Source organism: Polypterus senegalus, chromosome 5, assembly GCF_016835505.1.
Source record: "Polypterus senegalus isolate Bchr_013 chromosome 5, ASM1683550v1, whole genome shotgun sequence".
Taxonomy (NCBI): Eukaryota; Metazoa; Chordata; class Cladistia; order Polypteriformes; family Polypteridae; genus Polypterus; species Polypterus senegalus.
This window is the reverse complement of record NC_053158.1, coordinates 117394114-117413535: the sequence shown is the minus strand read 5'-3', so window position 1 is coordinate 117413535 and position 19422 is coordinate 117394114. Positions and strand designations below refer to the sequence as shown.

The 19422-nt window shown below is 37.2% G+C and overlaps 1 protein-coding gene across 1 annotated transcript in view; it reads right to left on the bottom strand.

The window, feature by feature from the left end:
- Positions 1-19422, bottom strand: part of wnt9a (wingless-type MMTV integration site family, member 9A) — a 404562-nt gene that overhangs the window by 87225 nt on the left and 297915 nt on the right. Inside the window, exon 2 of the mRNA XM_039753274.1 lies at positions 17103-17362. Within this exon, the coding sequence (XP_039609208.1) occupies positions 17103-17362 (260 nt within the window). The remainder of the gene's footprint in view (positions 1-17102; positions 17363-19422) is intronic.

The following is a 19422-nucleotide window of genomic DNA, read 5'->3' as shown; positions in this document are numbered from 1 at the left end:
TTTCGGTAAGCACAGTTGTCATTTATTGAATCAATCGATGTTTATGAATTTAGAAAAGACAGATATGGTGAATTCTTCCCTTTCTTTGACTATTCAAATTCATCCCCTCTAGACAGCATCAGAAAGGTCAATGATATCAACATTTGCTTTTTATAAAAAGTGAAGGTATTCGAGTAAACTGCACATGGTATTTTTTATTATTGATTAAATACACATTGTTGAGGGTTACTTTGTTTTTAAATATCATAGAAGGTTGTTGTAATTTCCTTTTAGTCTAGTTTAGCATTTTTATTAAGATCTGATCTCAATAATTATTAAAGACATATTTGAGTTTGTCTTGTTTATTGTGGGCGGCACGGTGGCGCAGTGGTAGTGCTGCTGCCTCGCAGTTAGGAGACCTGGGTTCGCATCCCGGGTTCTCCCCGCGTGGAGTTTGCATGTCCTCCCCGTGTCTGCGTGGGTTTCCTCCCAAAGACATGCAGGTTAGGTGTGTTGCCGATCCTAAATTGTCCCTAGTGGGTGTGTGTCCTGCGGTGGGCTGGTGCCCTGCCCGGGATTTGTTCCCTGCCGTGCGCCCTGTGTTGGCTGGGATTGGCTCCGGCAAACCCCCATGACCCTGTAGTTAGGATATAGTGGGTTGGATAATGGATGGATTGTTTATTGTGAGAGATAGACCTCTAGGGATAAGTTCCATTAGAAATTGTGTTATTTTACCCTTTTTTCACAATCACCCTGAGCATAAATGATATAAAGATGTATATAAGGGATACAGAGAATGAAATAGAGGATCTAAATAAGAAAAATAGAGAAACAGCTTCAGGATAAAAAAAAACCCTGAGAGACATTTAAGTACGAAGTTTACTGCAACCTTTACAGAAATTCTAGAAAAAATGATTAAATAGAAAGGAAATGATTAAAATATAAAGGAAAATATGAGTAAGGTAGAGAGTAAAATTAGAGTACTTGCTTCTTAGCTTGAAGATGTTAAGCAAACATTTATGAGCTGTATTGAAATAGTGGAACAATCAACATCTCTAAAATAACAGGAGAGAACTACAAATCGGACACTGAAATCTCAGCAGTCTACCACATACATGGATCGAATGCCTCAAAACTGAGAAGCCTGATTGTTCATTTCAACAAACTACAGTTTAAATAAATCTTGATGTCTCTTCTCAGACTGAAAGAGAAGATTATATTTGAAAATAACTGGATTTGTATTTTCCCAGATTTCTCCCTTTCAATAGCTGCTAAATGTGCTGCATTAAACAGCGCCTACACAGAGTTGAAATTATATACAGCCTCTTCTTTCCTGTCAAATTGAAAGTGGTTATTGGAGGTCCCCCGTATGAAGCAGAAAAAGAGTTAAGAAAAGTGATCCCGACATCATTTGGAAACATAATCATGAATCATATCATGCCCTGACAAGGCAAAGAAGATTCTCCTTGCAACTTGGTCCATTTGTAGTGCAATACTTGCTGTAACTATACCTTCTATATCCTTTTCGTACACTTATTTTTTGTTGAAGTTCAAATATTATATTGAAATTTATTCCACTTTAGTTTAACTCTTGGGGGTTGAATATTTTTTTCAGCTGCCGGCCAGAATGTGCAGCAGAGCAGCTGCCGGCCGCAGGAGCTAAAGACGGATATAGCGAGAGAAGGAAGTGAATGTGCAAAGCAAAATACTCCATGGACGTTTTGCACATAATTGGTGAAACGCACTTTGATTTATTGTACTCTGATTTTGATGCAAGTGATCTGCAGATCAAAAACAAAAGTGATGTACTAGCATCAGCTGATCAGTAGTGCTGAACATGTTCATGAAGCATCCGGCAGCTGTGTGAAGACATGTCATTATACCGTATTTACTCGTGTACCACGCGCTCTTGTATAAGATGTGCACCCTAATTTTTGCAAAGAAAATCGGGGAAATCGTTTTGCCCCGTGTACAACGCGCGTTGTGATTGTATAGGAAGCGTTTAGAGAGACAGCGCAAGCAAGTGAGAGAGAGAGAGAGCGAGTGCGCAAGCAAGTGAGCAAGAGACAGCGTAAGTGCGTGAGCAAGCAAGCGAGACGGAGAGAGTGCGAGTGCGCAAGCAAGCGAGCGAGCGAGAGAGAAAGCGCGAGTGCGCAAGCAAGTGAGAGAGAGAGCGAGCTAGTCCAAGCAGAAGAAATAAACATTACAGAATGACACTTCCTTGTGTATGACGCACACCTGATTTTCTAATGCTAATTTTCGGGAAAAAATGTGCGAGTGGTACATGTGTAAATACGGTATGTCGACATCCACCTCAAAAGAGTTGATGTATCAAAAATGTGCTGTCATACTGTGTGCTATCTCAATCTCCATGTGAACTGTTTCAAATTATTCCCTAGGTTTATTGTATTGGGACTGTTCAAGATCATATCCTAGATTTGTAGAATTTAGATCGTATTATCATAAGACTTCTCAATTTTGACCTTTTTTACACTGCTCTGTCTCTTGGCATGTCAGTGGTCCAGGACTTTATGAAGTGTGGTCTAACTTCACTTGGCAAAGCAAAATGGGGGTGTTTCGGAGGTGAAAGAAATAGAGAAATCTATGTCTTATTTATCATTTCTACCCCAATAACTTTAAGAGCCAAAATAACAATATGCTCCATAGCCATAACACCTGGCAATAAACTATCATATGTAAAAATGTACTACCTTAAGATTTCAAAATGTCATATAAAGTTCAGAAGCAATATTTCTATGACCAAACAGTGAAATTTGTGAACTGAAGGGTCAAAGTTCTCAATCATGAATTAAAAAGAAAAAAGTATTCTCTCATCTAACAGATCTAAATGCCAAGATAGTATTTTTACAGGAGACTCGCTTAATAAGTAAGGACCAGTTTCAGTTGAAAGATATTGGATTGGGCAGATTTTTCAATCCAGTGTGGAATATGGCCAGATATTCATCCCGGCCAATACCCCCAGGCCGTCAGAGGGAGCTCTCCCTGCGACATGGAGATGCCCAGAATTCCAGCAGGGCATCATGGACTATGTAGTTTTAGTACACAACCCTGCTGGATAACGTTGGGGCTGCCAGGAGACGCTGCAGGGAGGCTCAGAGATGTGTATTTGCCCTATAACCCAGAAGTGCGTCTTAGTCACTGTGACTATCGCCCCCTATCTGTCACACCAGCTACGAAGAAAACTAGGCACCTGGAAATCTTAATACACAAAACTATTACAATTGTAGTATTTGACATCATATCTGATCCTGAGGGGTGATATCTCATGGTGATGGGGAATTTATTTAATACTAAAGTGATTTTCATAAATATATATGCACCTAACATGGATGATTGAGATTTCATACAAATATATCTGCATCTATTCCTAATGTGAACATTCATAAAATTATAATTGCCGGAGACTTTAATTGTGTTTTATATCCAGACATGAATTGTTCTTTAGCTACTGCAGTGATAACATCTAATGCTGCAAAAATAATTACACAGATTGTAGTGGATCATAACTTATCAGACCCATTGAGATTTTTAAATCCAATTATAACAGCATATTCCTTCTTCTTGCCAGCAATGTTCCCTCTAAGGAACAAGGGCATGTGTGCAAAATATATTTTGTGTGAGCGGTGCTCTGAAACGACTTGTGCAAGGTAATATGTATTTTTAGGCTTGCAACTTAAAATATGTGATGAAGGCCTGTATTGTGATAAATTAATATAATATGCATGAAACTTTATTCATTTACTGCCCAGTTATAGAGAAACATAAATATAAACAAAATACATGTAGCCAATAAACTATCAGTATAACTGACTTGAGTATTATACTACGATGACAAGTCATGTAGTATAATAACTAACGCAATGTAATTCAACTAAGTGGCAGTGGCACTACCAATAATCACACTGTTAATAACATAATGATAATACAATATCAACCATGTTCTTAAAGTATTGAAACACAATAAAAAAACAGTTTTATATATGATACAGTTAAAACTCTGGCTTGATATAATTAACAATGTGGTTAAGTACAACTTTTCACATCTAACTTTACATTTCTTCCACACATTATACGTTTTGTGCCAATCCATAGTCTTTCCAGCATTTAAATATAATTTTATTCGCATAAGATGATCCAAATGAGTAACGTCAAGCCTGTTTTGTGTTTTCACTTTAACACTATTCATGACGCTAAAACCTCATTTACAGTTAGCACTGGATGCTTGAAAAGTACAGCAAATATCGATTAACATTGCGAGTGAGCTAAATTGTTCATCATTTAAAGTTACTCCTGTGATTTCAGGTAGTGAATTTATGGTAGCAGATTTCAGTTTCTCTCTGATCTGAAATTTGAAGTCATTCTATTGAGTAATAATCAACTCATCATTTGTTGTATGTAACAAATCTTTATACTTTACGCACAGTTCTTTTATCTCTTTGACAACAAAATTAAATGCACAGTTTTTCAAACCTGTGGAATCAAAAGCTGACCAAAATTGTACTTCATCCACTGGAAATCTTACCTTTAAGTGATCACAGACTGATCGTATAAACTGTGTGGTTTGTCTTGTGTCAATGCCTTTATTTTCACTCAAAATTTGCTTGGCTTTATCATTCCAGTAAACATTCTCACCCAGGTATTATGCTTCCAATTTACAGATTTTAGGAAACCAAAGTTGATGTGCTTCAATTGGTAATAAATTACTTTGTTGTAATAACATTGATAAATTTGCTAATTCAGTTAAAACATCATTTGCTGTATACAGAGCAATCTGATACAGTGGATCTCGTAATGATTTCAAAACATAATTACAAACAGGATCATTGCAATCTTGCACTTGTTCTTCACAGTATGCAGCTAAAACATCGAGATTTTTAACAAAAGCACTGACAGCAAAGTGACGTGACAACCAACGAACTTCATGAATTGGTCAAAAAGACATTACATCCATATCATTTACATTTGCCAATTCTTTAAGTGCACCTTTTTTAACTGAAGATCCACTAAATAAAGTATAAACAGTATGCAACAGAATCTAGATAGATAGATAGATAGATAGATAGATAGATAGATAGATAGATAGATAGATAGATAGATAGATAGATAGATAGATAGATAGATAGATAGATAGATAGATAGATAGATAGATACTTTATTAAACCCAAGGGGAAATTCACATAATCCAGCAGTAGTATACTGATACAAAGAAACAATATTAAATTAAATAGTAATAAAAATGAAGAAAAAAAATCTCAATATTTGTAAACAAACAAACATCCTTCCAAGAATCAGTAAGTGCCAAGTCTTCTCGGTGAGCAACAAAGTGCTGTTCAGCAAGATAAGGAACCGTTGCTTTGAGTAAAGCGGCCAATCTCTTCCGACGGCCTAACATAACTGATGCCCCATCTGACATTATCATAACCATGCAGTTCATATCGAGTCGATGATCAGTGTAGTATTGTCATATTGCTGCTTCAAGGGCTGAAGCATCACATGCTGTTAGCTAAATGATCCCACCAAAAACGGTTTTGTAATCACACAAATTTGTTGGACGATATTTAAAGTACATGATTAGCATTTTATGTACTGTTATGTCAGTACTTTCATCAACAATGAGCGTGTGGAATGATGCAGCTCGTAGTTCTATAAATATGTTGTTTGCAACTACTTTGTTGATTGCTTCAACAACTCAAAGGTGTAGTTCTTACTTTGCCAACTGTCTGGTATAGAAACATATTTTCCCATATGGTCTTGAATCATTTGAACTGACAGCATCGAAGCGTTCATCCTGATGGCAAGAAGGACATTATCCATTAAGATTCGAACTGGCTCCTTGTTTGATCGCTGGTGCTCATTATGCTCAATTCGTTTTTCTCGCTCAGTACTTGTTTCAACCAAACATGCAACGATAAATGTCGTTTACAGTAGTCAAGCTTCCACATATCCCAACGCTTTCCGGTGACATATTCGTTGTCTTTGTTAGCCTTATTACTTGAATTAGCAGCACAGAACTTACACTTAAGTCCATTCTCGTCTGAGTATTTGTATATGCAACCTAATTCAACCGCAACATTCCTTGAATCTGGCGTATCTGTGGTTACTTTTACTTTTAACCATTCCGGGTTAAATGAATCTCGTGCTTTCTTATTTTGCATTTCTTTACAACTTGTTGTACATGTTTTTTCTCTTCAACATTTTAAAATATTGACACGAAGACTGTTAATTTAATGAAATCGACACGAAAACTGTTAATTTAATGCACTACTGTATGTCTAGAGAAAGTAAACTGAGTGAAGTACAGTAGATAGTGCAGCGGACTGGTCACTCAACGAAATAAAATGTGCTAGCTAATGTGGCTCGCTGGGTATTTACACGTGTAAATGACAGTCTGATGCCTTTACCTCACTTCACAGGGCGACGTCACTGACGATCTGTGCGCGGAGAGAACATTGCTCGCCAGTACATCATTGTTACTCAAGAACTGATTATTTCTTCATAGACAATAGTTTTTTGCCCATTATCAAATCTTGTAAGTACAACACTCTTGTAATCTCAGACCACGTCCCTCTAATCATGGAGCTTAAATAACTATGCCCTACACACTCATTTTGTACCTGGCATCTTAATTAATTGGAAACCAAGGTGGTGTCTGGGTCAATTAGCAAAATTACCAGAGTAGATCTAGAATACCCCATGTCTCCAAATAAGGCACTTTATAGGAAAAGACAGGAATTTAACCTCTTGACAACTAAAGAAACTGAACAGCTCATCTTTAAATCGCGACATCATTATTATGAACACAGAGAGAAGTCTAAAAAGATTTTAGATCAACAAATCCAGAAGCTGGAAGTCCTCAATTCAATCACAGTAATTAACAACACAGACAGAGATAAAATAATTGACCAATAAAATATAACTCACACATTTAAAGAGTACTATATGTTCTTATATTCTACTCAGTTTAAAGAAAATAAAACAAAATCTAATGAATTTTTTTGATTCATTACAGACACCACAGCTAGATGCTCTTAGTGCAGTGGAACTGAATAACCCTCTGAATTACTAGATGCTATAAACTTACTTCAAAGTGGAAAAACAGCAGGCCCTATGGAATTTTATTTTTAAAATTCTCAAATAAGTTAACTCTACTATTACTAGAAATGTTTATAGAAACTAGAAACAGCAAAATTCTACCTCAAACGTTTCGCCAAACATTAATTACCATCTTTCCCAAGAAAAATAAAAACTTACTACAGTGAACATCATACTCACCAATCTCACTCCTGAATAATGACATTAAGATACTCTCCAAAGTTCTACCCAGAAGGACTGATAAAGTGATTCCTTGTGTAATATCACAAAACCAAACTGTATTTATTAAAGGCAGACACTTGGCGTCTAACCTTTGAACTTTGTTTAATGCAATATATTTACCCATTATATCCAACACCCCTGAGATGTTATTATTTTTGGATGCAGCAAAAGCATTTTTATACTCATCTATACTCATCCAGAAGCCTCAGTTTATATTAACAACATTATTTCAGACTACAGTAATCCCTTGCTATATCGCGCTTCGACTTTCGCGGCTTCACTCTATCGCGGATTTTAAATGTAAGCATATCTAAATATATATCACGGATTTTTCGCTGGTTCGCAGATTTCTGCGGACAATGGGTCTTGTAATTTATGGTACATGCTTCCTCAGTTTGTTTGCCCAGTTGATTTCATATAAGGGACGCTATTGGCGGATGGCTTAGAAGCTATCGAATCAGAGCATGTATTACATATTAACTAAAATTCCTCAATGATATAAGATATGCTTCCCGCGCGGTGCTTGATTGTTTGCTTTTCTCTCTCTCTCTCTCTCTCACCCTCTCTGACATTCTCTGCGCCTGACGGAGGGGGTGTTTGCACAGAGGCTGTTTGCTTAGAAGATATGGACGCTCCTCTAAAAAATGCCGCTTTATCGCGGTGCTTCGGCATACTTAAAAGCCCAAAAGCACATATTGATTTTTTGATTGTTTGCTTTTCTGTCACGCGCTCTCTCTCTCTGTCATTCTCTGCTCCTGACATGCATTCTTTGAAGAGGAAGATATGTTTGCATTCTTTTAATTGTGAGAAAGAACTGTCATCTCTGTCTTGTCATGGAGCACAGTTTAAACTTTTGACTAAAGGGTGTTATTTCATGTCTAGAGGGCTCTAATAATGTTAACAGTGTGGGAGAGCTTATAAGGGCTTAAAATATATAAAAATAACCATACAAACATATGGTTTCTACTTCGCGGATTTTCATCTATCACGGGGGGTTCTGTTACGCAACCCCCGCGATCGAGGAGGGATTACTGTATTTCAAATTAGAATGTGGTACTCAACAAGGATGCCCCCTATCACCATTGTTCTTTGCAATCACCATTGAGTCATTGGCTGTTTACCTTTAAAATGCATCAGAGATAAAGGGGATTATCAGATAATTACTTGTACAAAAAATATCACTACATGCAGATGATATGGTACTGTATATATCTGATTCACAAAATTCTGTGCTAGCAGTCCTAAAAACACTAGCAGATTAGCACTATCTGGACTCAAATTCAATCTGAATAAACGTGTGCATCTTCCAGTGAACTCTCTAGCATACAATATTAGACCAGACACCTTCCCGTTTATCTTAGCAGATTAGTTTAAATACCTAGGGGTAAAATTAACAAACAAAGTTCTTTTTCAACAAAATTTTGCTGTCTGCATAGAAAAATGAAACAAGACACGACTAGGTGGTCTGCGGTGAGCTGGTTCCCTGCCCGGGGTTTGTTTCCTGCCTTGCGCCCTGTGTTGGCTGGGATTGGCTCCTGACCCCCGTAACTCTGTAGATAGGATATAGCAGGTTGGATAATGGATGGATGAATAGGTGGTCTACCCTAAATCTCACATTGGCAGGGAGAATCAACACTGTCAAAATGAACATCCTTCCCAAGTTTCTTTTTTTATTTCAAGGCATCCCCATATACATTAACAAATCATTTTAAGAAATTAGATGCAGTCATAACCTCATTTATTTGGAATTGAAATATCCATTCATCCCAATGGTGACTCTACAACAACCTAAAGTTGAAGGTGACATGTCACTACCTAACTTTCAATTTTATTTTCGGGTGGCAAATATACAGGTTATAAAGACCTGGAGCCTCATTAGTAATAGGTGCGTACACACAAAAATGTTGCATAAGCCCATTTCTACGCTCTCATCGTGATGTATAAAACTTAGATTTGGTGTAAAGCCACACACATTTTCATGGCAGCTAAATGCTTGGCGTATGCAAATTCTCTGCTCAGTTTTGCAAACTGGCGGCACCCAGCGTCAAAGCAGTGCTTTTGTTACAGTGTGGTTTTCCTTTCTTTTTTAGATCCACATCCCTGATGCGGCTTTATCAAATACACTGAAATTAACTGCATATTCTTTATTAGTTTATGGCATTTGATTGTAATTAACTTGTAACAATATAATGGTCCACGGAATAGGCGGCAGGTGCGTGGCGTTACTTTTCATGCTGACTGGGATTTATGTAGTGGAAGAACGTGGAAGTTGGTGAACACACAGATTTATGCATCTGGATTTTTTTGTGCGTACGTACATTTTTGCTTTTGTCGGTACGCCATGAATTCTACGATCGCCGTTATGCATGAGGCCTCTGGACATCAACACAAATTGATGAAAATACACAAGCCTGGTCTGCAACAGAATTAAAATCTTTCTGTACTTCTTTATTGTGTAGTCCCTGTTCCTCTGCCCCTGTAATTATAAATTATCTTCAACACACTAATAATCCAATTGCCCTCCATTCACTCAGAATATGGAACCAATGTAGGAAGCATGTAAGACAGAGAAGCTCTGTTGCACCTCTACATGATCACTACATTTTTTCTCTACTCTCAAATATACACAGTACTTCATCCTTGGAAAATGTCCAGGATTAAAACACTTAAGAGATATGTACGCAGAAAATGTCTTTGTATCCTACGAACAATTGAGCATCAAATTTAACTTCTCATCAACAATTTTTCCACTACTTCTTAATTAGAAACTTTGCTAAATTGAACCTGTATAAATTTCATCACCTCCCACCTATTTCTATTCCAGAAGAAATACTGATCAGTCTTGAAGGCTCAGATAGAATCTAAACAATATATAAAAACATATTGAAGTCCCTTCCTTTCAAAGATTCCAGGGTATGGTGGGGAAAAGTGCTTTCAATTTATATTTCAGAAAAGGAGAGGAATGCAGCCATGCACAGAATACACTCTAGCTCCATATGCGGAAAGCATTCAGCTTAAAATCTTTTATGAAGCATCTTGTATTATGTTTAAAACTATCCAAAATATATCCAGGGCAAGATTCAACCTGTGAACATTGCAATCTAGCTCAAGCCTTACTGGGCTGTTGTGGGTATGCACCAAATTAACATCATTTAAGACAAAAATCTTTAAACGCCCCTCAGATAGCCTTGGTTTCACAATCACACCTAACCCTTTAACATCTGTGTTGGGTGTAGTTCCAAATGGGCTTAAATTGGAGAAGGACAAACAAATTGTAATTGCCTTTACCTCGCTACTAGCACGTAGACTTATCTATTGGAAGAATCCCACGCCACCTCTTAAAATCAGTGAGTAATTGATGTTCTATGCTATTTGAAATTGGAAAAAAATAAAATTTTCACTTAGAGGACCTGTTCCAAACTTTTTTAAAATACAGCTGGATCTAATCAATAAATTTTAGAATAAGTGTTGTGGTATAAGGCCGGCAGGTAATCCCAGCCAATACTCTCAGGCCGCCAGATGGAGCCATCCCTGCCACATGGAGGTGCACCGATTTTCCAGCAGGGCCTCATGGACCTTGGAGTTTTAATGCATAGCCCTGCTGAAATTATCTTGTTGACACCAAAGCTTGCGGCCCTCGGTAAAAGAAGGTTGAAAATACTTGGCTTAGAGCAGTGCTTCTCAAATAGTGGGGCGCGCACCCACGGGGAACATGCTTTTTTATTTTTATTTTAATTTTTTTTTTAATTTAGAATGCACTTTAAATCTTTTCTGTTACATTTAATAAAGCTATTCTTTGTTGTAAATTGGTCCATATTTCTTTCTTTTTTTATTCTCTTATACGTTAATAAGGATACAGTGTTATGCAGAGGTGTACTTATAACAATTTTATAGACAAAGGATACTATTTATAGTCGCACGGGAGGTGCAAGATGTTTTCTTCTTCCTAGGGGGGGCATGACAGAAAATAATTGAGAAGCACTGGCTTAAAGGATGTTGTTAAATATGTACAGAAAGTGCTATGCTTCATGCAGGCTTTGCATGCATTAGTGAATATTGTTTTTTTTGCGATGTGATGTATTAAGTCAAGTAAAGAGTTGCTGCATGCATACTAACCATTGTGCCTCTTCGTTTTGGCAATAGAACATTGCGGATGAGGATGGAGTTTTCATTTCTACCACCTTCTGCATTCCTTATGCTGCTGGGGGTGCCTCCAGTGCTGTGATTTTGCAGGATTGAATCTTTTAAATACTTATTTAACAGCTGCTGGTCTGGCAGTGTTGAGCAATACTCATAAAATGGTCATACTTGTGTGCTACCTAGGCACTGAAAGCCAATGAACCTTTAAAACCCTTGGAACTGTGGCTGAATATTCCACATCAGTAAGCCCCCTGGAATCTCATTTTTTACACCTCAAAGTGTCATCATCCAAACAATCCTCTTCCATCAGCGTCATCAGCAGATGGGCAAGTCAGTTAATCAATTTGTGACTGTCTTGCAAGGTTTACCCAGCATTTGGAAGTTCACCAAGTTATACTGTATAATGCATTAAGGACCAACTTGGGAAATATGCCAGTAGCCTTAAAGTTCATTAAAGATTGCTGATAATACCTGATGATATGATTCTCACAAAAGCTATTGACATGGCATTTTAAATTCAATCAGGTGCTGAACTTGCTGCTAAACTTGGTTCAGCACCAGCCAGTTGCACCAGTTATTGAAGCATCCTGTTCTGCTGACAGGGACATGCTTTCACTATATGAGGTGGTTACAAGTTATTTCTAGATTGGACTGCAGGGACTGCAGCTCTACTGGTCATCGATCTAGAGCTCTGAGCTGCTCTGCAGAGGGACACTGGCACCGAAACTGAAGTACATTTATCCACTTTGCAAAAGTCTGTCATTCGGCCCCTGCTTTATCTCTACCAAAGGCATAGTCATCTTCCACTCAGACTGCAATAATAAATATTCACTTAATGAGCACCACAGTCCCCACCTTCAAAATTAGTACTTTGGAGATGGACAGTGTCTGTCCTCCTCTGTTGTTAGACACTAAGCAGAGACTAAACTGCCACAATTTGGCCATTGTCAAACAGTTTTTCTCTCACTTAATTATCACTGCTTCATCTGCTGCCCTATGTAGTAATGGCAGCACTAAATCTGAAATAGTGGGTACACTCTCTCTACCTGTATGCTATCTGCCTGTCAACTTGTTAGGCCTGGACTTTGATCATTATAACACCAGAAGGTTGTCCTGACTGGCAGCTCACTATGGCTTCAGCAATGGCCAGCTCTTTTCAGAGGTTTGGGTTGTCTCTCACCTTTTAACCAGCCACTGCTTAAACCCTTCATGTGCCCTGTTATTCAGCCTTTCCCTTGAGATCCCCTTGCCCTCCAAAAGATTGTGACATTTGCTAATACTATGCAGCCTGTTGGAGGTGGTCATCATTAAACCAGTTAATGCCTCGCTTTGGGTCTCAAACCTAAAGAAAGCAAAAAAAAAAATAAGGTGAGGGTTTGAACCTCTGGGCTGTCAACAAAGCAGTAATAATAGGTCAAAACACATTGCCAACCACTGAAGGCACTCACCACCCAGTTCAATGTCTCTAAGGTATTTTTCAAATTGGACCTTTGTCAGAGGTACCTGCAGATTCCTCTCCACCCTATAAGGAGAGATTTGATTACCTTTGCAACCCACAATGGGATGTTTCTTTATACTAGGATACCATTTGTCTCAGTTTTGCACCCAGATTTTTTCAGAAGGTGATGTCTACTATCTTTGCTGGAATTCCTGGGGTAGTCATCTATCAAAATTACATTGTCATGCATTGCCCAAATCCAGCTGCCCATGATGAATGTCTCCAAACGGTATTGAAATTATTAGCTACTCATCACCTCACACTGAATGGTGATTAATGCTTTTCTTAGTGCCTTCCATTGAGTTTGTGTAATTTTGTCTGACTGACAATGGCCTCTCTCTCCACTCAAATGTCATTTCAAAGCAATCCAGCGTATCCACAGGCCCACAAATGCAGCCTATATGACTCCACTTTTTGGAGTATTCAAATACCATTTTCAATTTCTGCCACAGTACCCTACCACCATAACCCCAACTAAATCATCTGCTGAGGGTGGATGTTCCTTGGTCCTGATCTCCTGCCTGCTCAGAATCTGTCTGTATCTTGAAGCAGGACAGATACAGATACAAAATGGTACTAAACAACCCATTGCCTTCACCTTTGTCCAGCTGGACAAAAATACTCTGGGTGTTTGTGTGAAGCTCTACTTTGCGAATGGTGGCACAGATTTCTTTATGGACAGGCATTCACATTACACACTGGCCATCAGACACTCATAGATCTACTGTCAACATGAGGCGCAAGGCACAGGCCCCTTAGGATTTAGTACTGATCAGAAAGACACGAGCAATATAGTTTTACATTACAGTTTACCCCAGCCATTAAAATGTGGGGGTGACTTCAAAGAACCCAGACTTGTTCAAATGCTCCACTCTCGGACTGAGCAGTCCTACTGGAATGAATTTTGTGGATATCAATGTATAATGTGTGAAAACTGAAGTCCAAATATTAAATAAACACTTTCACAAAAGGTACACGTATAACAAAACAAGTGCACTTATATACTTCATGCCAAAATGTTGTCATTAATACTATAACATGAAAAAAGTTTGTTTCAGGTATGTGTTCAACATTTCTTGACATCCTACATTTACATATATTGTTGTAGACATGGAACACACATGAAATGCATGTGTTCCAAATATTGATATATTATTTACACTATACAACTCCAGGCACCTCAAAGCCAGGTAAACAAACTTGAGCTGGGAGAACTTTTTGCCCAAGTTAAGCTGTGGCAGTGGGGGATGGGATAGCAGACTGCTTGCTGCTTGTGCTGATTGACACATTTACAAAACAAAAAATGTTAATGAAGAGATGTGAAGGAATTTAAGGTGGCCTGGGATTTTCAAAGGCTTCAGGGATTCTAGTGTTAACCCACCTGGGTTGTATAATTTTATTCATAGCTTTATACTTGTTGCTATTGGTTTTGATACAATTGCTATAGTAGTAGGGGTTGTACTGTGTTAGCCATTATGGACGAAATGAAAAGTCAAGCAAAATGATACTTTTTATTGACTAACTAAAAAGATTACAATATGCAAGATACAATTTCTATAAATATAACTTTTTAAGGAAAGCTTAAAGCCAGTGTCTCTGTCTGACCTACTAACACTGCAGTGAGGTTAGATTGTTCATTATTTGTCTAACTTTGGTCTTTTAATGGCATAAGGTGATACCCTTGTGAAGCCTCTGTTGGTGGTAAGCTGGGTTAAAGTAAAGGTCTGTAAGTATAGACATGTCCAGGTGCAAGCAGTCTACCTTTGAGGTACTATGGGTGAAATACACAGGGTACAGCACGGACTGAGACAGGTAAGAGTTTACAAGTAACCACTTAACTGGTTTTGAAATTTCTTCCTATCCCCCATTTAGAGATGAACCTAAGAGGTTAGTCTGTACCTTTTTTGTTAAGTGAATATCATAAGTAATTTCATAACAAGATAAATCCCTGAAACTAATCTTGTTTTATAAAATTTCTAAAACATGCAGCACACCAACAGGTTATCTGATGTACTTGTAAGTAAATTTAATTCATGATTGACCTCATGTAAGCAACTCTTCGCCAGAGCATTTCCCCAAAAGAGAGTAGTTCTGCTACTGTGACTTTAGAAAAATGTATAATTTTAAAACAGAGTCTAAATGAGTGACATTTTTAGCTGTGCTGCTTAGTAATGGCAGCCTCATTAAATATGTTTTGTCAATAAGACGGGGTACACTGAAAAACATTTTTTGCAAGTACAGTGCTCACTATTGTTATTTCACCATTCTGTTTATTTTCAATGTTTCACTTTTCTTTTTGCACTCATGATGCAGAAGTCATTTTCTTGATGCAAATCATTACTTGACCATGGATGATGTACATCACAAAGTACACCTAAATTACTTTTTTTAAGCTTTTTTCTTCTATAGAACTGTCATCAGCCTAACAGCAACTGAACTACCTATTACAAATCTTTTGTGAATGTAAATAATGTACACAAATCTTACCTTCAGCAAAGGTGCCATTAAATAACGAAGAATCAGTTTATGAAAGAATGCCTGCATAACCCTGTTATGTACATGGAAATATGCATTTGCCACATACAGGTGTCCATGGACATAAACATTCTGAACATGTCAGATATAGGCTTAGGTTTAGTTAAGGAGTAGAAAACCCTCTTGTTAATATGCTTATTAAACACAGTTGAAGAGATCCTATGCTTTTCTGTTTTAGCAGTCAATCTGTTTCAAACTATAAGACAAAAGTGGTATTTAGTCACTGAATCCTGCTTACAGCAAAATTCGTCAGTGTTACTGAAAGTATACGGTATGTGAAAACAACACTGATATATGTACTTTTAAGGGTTAATTTAATACAATAAAAACTGAATTCAACATTGGATATGTTGCCATATATGCCTTATAAAACTGAATTTACTTTAGTTATTTGATAAAAGAAAAGCAGATCTATTTGCTGAAGCAATGAAATGAAGCTGTCACATTAAGGGAATGAAGTGATGTCTGAATTTTTCTACAACATGTATGAAGTAATAGCACTCATTAAAAACTAATCTAAAACAGATGTGGCTTTCATCACATATTTTACTCAAAACTGGTCATCATACATTATGCTGTCTCACACTCTGTTGACCCATTTTTATTGTGGTGATGTAATTCCTCACTATTACAAATTAAAACCAGATAAGGAACAAGTGGTTCCTTTCTCAAAAAGACCTGCCAAGTTAAGCATAATGTTTACTGTCTTCAAATACTTTTCATCCCAAGACTTTTAGTCTATTTTACTCAGATAGTAATTATGCCTTTTATTTTTCCCATTGCTTAATTATTTAGAATAATAATTCATTTAGAAGTATGATACAGCAGCATTTAGAATAAATGAAATAATACTGACCCTTACATAATACGATGGATGAATTCCAGGCAATACAGCAATGGAAAATCTGTGGTCTCTGGGATTAGTATAACATGCATCTTCATGCATGGGCCCCTTAGCTGTAAGCCTCTCAAATAAATCATTCAAACTCATAAAAATTACCATTTTTCACAAGAAATCTGGCAATTGCAATACAAATTAAACACTTATCAGTTCTTACACAGTATATTGCAAAAATTTCTAGTAAAATCAATGACCTGTTCTCAGCTATTATTATACTGTTTTGATCTATAGAAAATACATAAAAATATTATTACTTAGATAAAGCACATTAATATACAAACTACTTTCCATGACTTCAGTTTACTAACCACATCGTGATAAGCTTGTTAGCTCCTTTTGTTCCAGTAATATACTTACTTTACCAGGTATATTAGGCATATCAACTACATGTTCTGAAGGGTACGGATGATTAAGGAGACAGAAGCTGTGCCTTTAGCAATGTACACAAAGCTTAGGGCAAACCAATTGAGTGGTAGGCTCCAGCAAAACGACACACTAACATCAAATTTAATTTTGAGTTGCCATTCAAGCTGGCAATGTTTCTTTGTACTGAAAAAGGTAACTTACACAACAGAGTGGACTAGAATCAGTTTGCTTAGGAAATTAAAAGGACAACCCTGTTTACAAAAATGTGAAGTCAGTTTATATCTAAAAAAGAATACACATTTCCAAAGTTTTGTTTGTTTGCCTTTTCAGTAGGAGATTGACAGTTACCTCTCTTAAGCAGATTGGATCTAAATCGTCCATCCAAAGTGCAGTTCCATCTCTCAAACCTAAACTGGTACTGGCATTCAAGTGCACTCATACTTATGGCCTCCATCAATGTTTCTGCCACTCCAGGGTCACGTCTACACATCCGCCTTTGCTTCCTTTCCAGCTTCAGCCTGTCGCATAATTTGTAGTGAGTCTTCCCTACTGCCTCTTCGGACTCCACAGTTATAGGCAGGATAGACAGGGGTTCATTACCTGTTAACCTATCACAAAAGACAGTGGTAGTTTTAAATGGATATTTCTTTTTTTCAAGGCTGCAAACATTTACTCAGTGAATAAATTAGAAAATCTGTGCTATTACCATTCAATTTTAATTACAAAAGAAAACAGCCATGTAATGAAAACAGACAGTATAAATTTAAAATAACAATAAAGAAGATGCCGATATATTTTTGACACATTTGCTTTAATTTTATCTTATAAATGTTATAATATTACAAGTAAATTACAAGTCAGTATAGCATAGAAATTTATGTTTTTCGAAACAAGTTAGAGATAGTTCCCATTAATCAGTCAGAGAACATAGAAAAGATTTAATTGGAATATATCAACGAAAGGTATTGAAGTATCCAAAAGATTAGCAATTGTTCTACATGTTACATTTATTACAGAGCTGTAATAAATTACCTGTTAACTTATCACCTAGGTTAACGTGAGTGCTGGTGTGTTTGTCTACCGCTGCTTCCTGATGCTCTGTTTGTGCATTTTATCTGTTTTAATTATTTTTCCTTTATTTTTATCCTTCGTTCTGGATTTTATGCCTGGTACAAAATCTGCCTTCGCCGTTGCTTTGGATTATAATTTAATACTACACATTCCTGTCCTTGATGTTCTTTGCTCTTTTGACGCAAGCCCCATGTTGAGCCGCGCCATGCTAGCTAAAATCTGTATGGGTAAGTGGAAACTTTCTCACTGATTCTCTGCTTTGGTGTTTAGAATTGATGAATAGGTGGTGGATACTGCCTTTTGTTGATTGCTGAATCTGCGCAGTAAATCACACTGGTAACAGTGACGGACTACTGGCTAACATGTTATCTGAACACAGCTGTTTGGATAAGTGAGGGGTATAAGGGCTAGCTGTAAATCTGAAATCTGCTTGGATGACAGTTTTTGTAAACCTATCATGGTAAACTCTAACTGGCTATTACAAATCATTCTGTCATCTTTGTTGGCTACTGTAGCTACTACTGCTATATTAAAATACTTGTCGGACAAACTCTATCGACTTTGGATAAATTATGCTTTATGATCTTCTGCTCTATCGCGTCATTCTCCAACACTCAAAATATATTCATCAGGTATCTCCGCACTGTCTTCATTTCAGCAGTATTGGCAGTGGGAATATTTTTACACTTTGGTCTGATAGATGTTAACGCTATCATTATCTACATACTTCGGGATATTGCATAGATTACATGCATGCTGAGACCACTGATAAAATCACTGGATCAAATGTCTATCTATCGATACTTTAAAGTTTAGATTGTTTAATACTCAATCTATTTCCAATAAGTCTTAGCTGATTAGTGACTTTATTATGGACACTAAGTTGGACTGTTTAGGTTTCATGCAAACTTGGCAGCAACTAGGTGATTATTTTCATTTAAACCAAGCATTTCCACCGGGGTTGGTCAATATTTCTAAATCCCATTCCTCAGAGAGAGGAGGGTTTTTTGCAATAATTTATTGGGAAAACCTGAAACTATCACTGGTTATCTTCCTGATTTTTCTTCTTTTGAACTGCTGGCCAGCAAAATCTGTGGACCATCACCTACTATAATTGCTGTTTTTATATATACAGTGGTGTGAAAAACTATTTGCCCCCTTCCTGATTTCTTATTCTTTTGCATGTTTGTCACACAAAATGTTTCTGTTCATCAAACACATTTAACCATTGGTCAAATATAACACAAGTAAACACAAAATGCAGTTTTTAAATGATGGTTTTTATTATTTCGGAGAAAAAATCCAAACCTACATGGCCCTGTGTGAAAAAGTAATTGCCCCCTGAACCTAATAACTGGTTGGGCCACCCTTAGCAGCAATAACTGCAATCAAGCGTTTGCGATAACTTGTAATGAGTCTTTACAGCTCTGGAGGAATTTTGGCCCACTCATCTTTGCAGAATTGTTGTAATTCAGCTTTATTTGAGGGTTTTCTAGCATGAACTGCCTTTTTAAGGTCATGCCATAGCATCTCAATTGGATTCAGGTCAGGACTTTGAAGAAAAACAAAATGAAGACTTTGGAGTGGCCTAATCAGC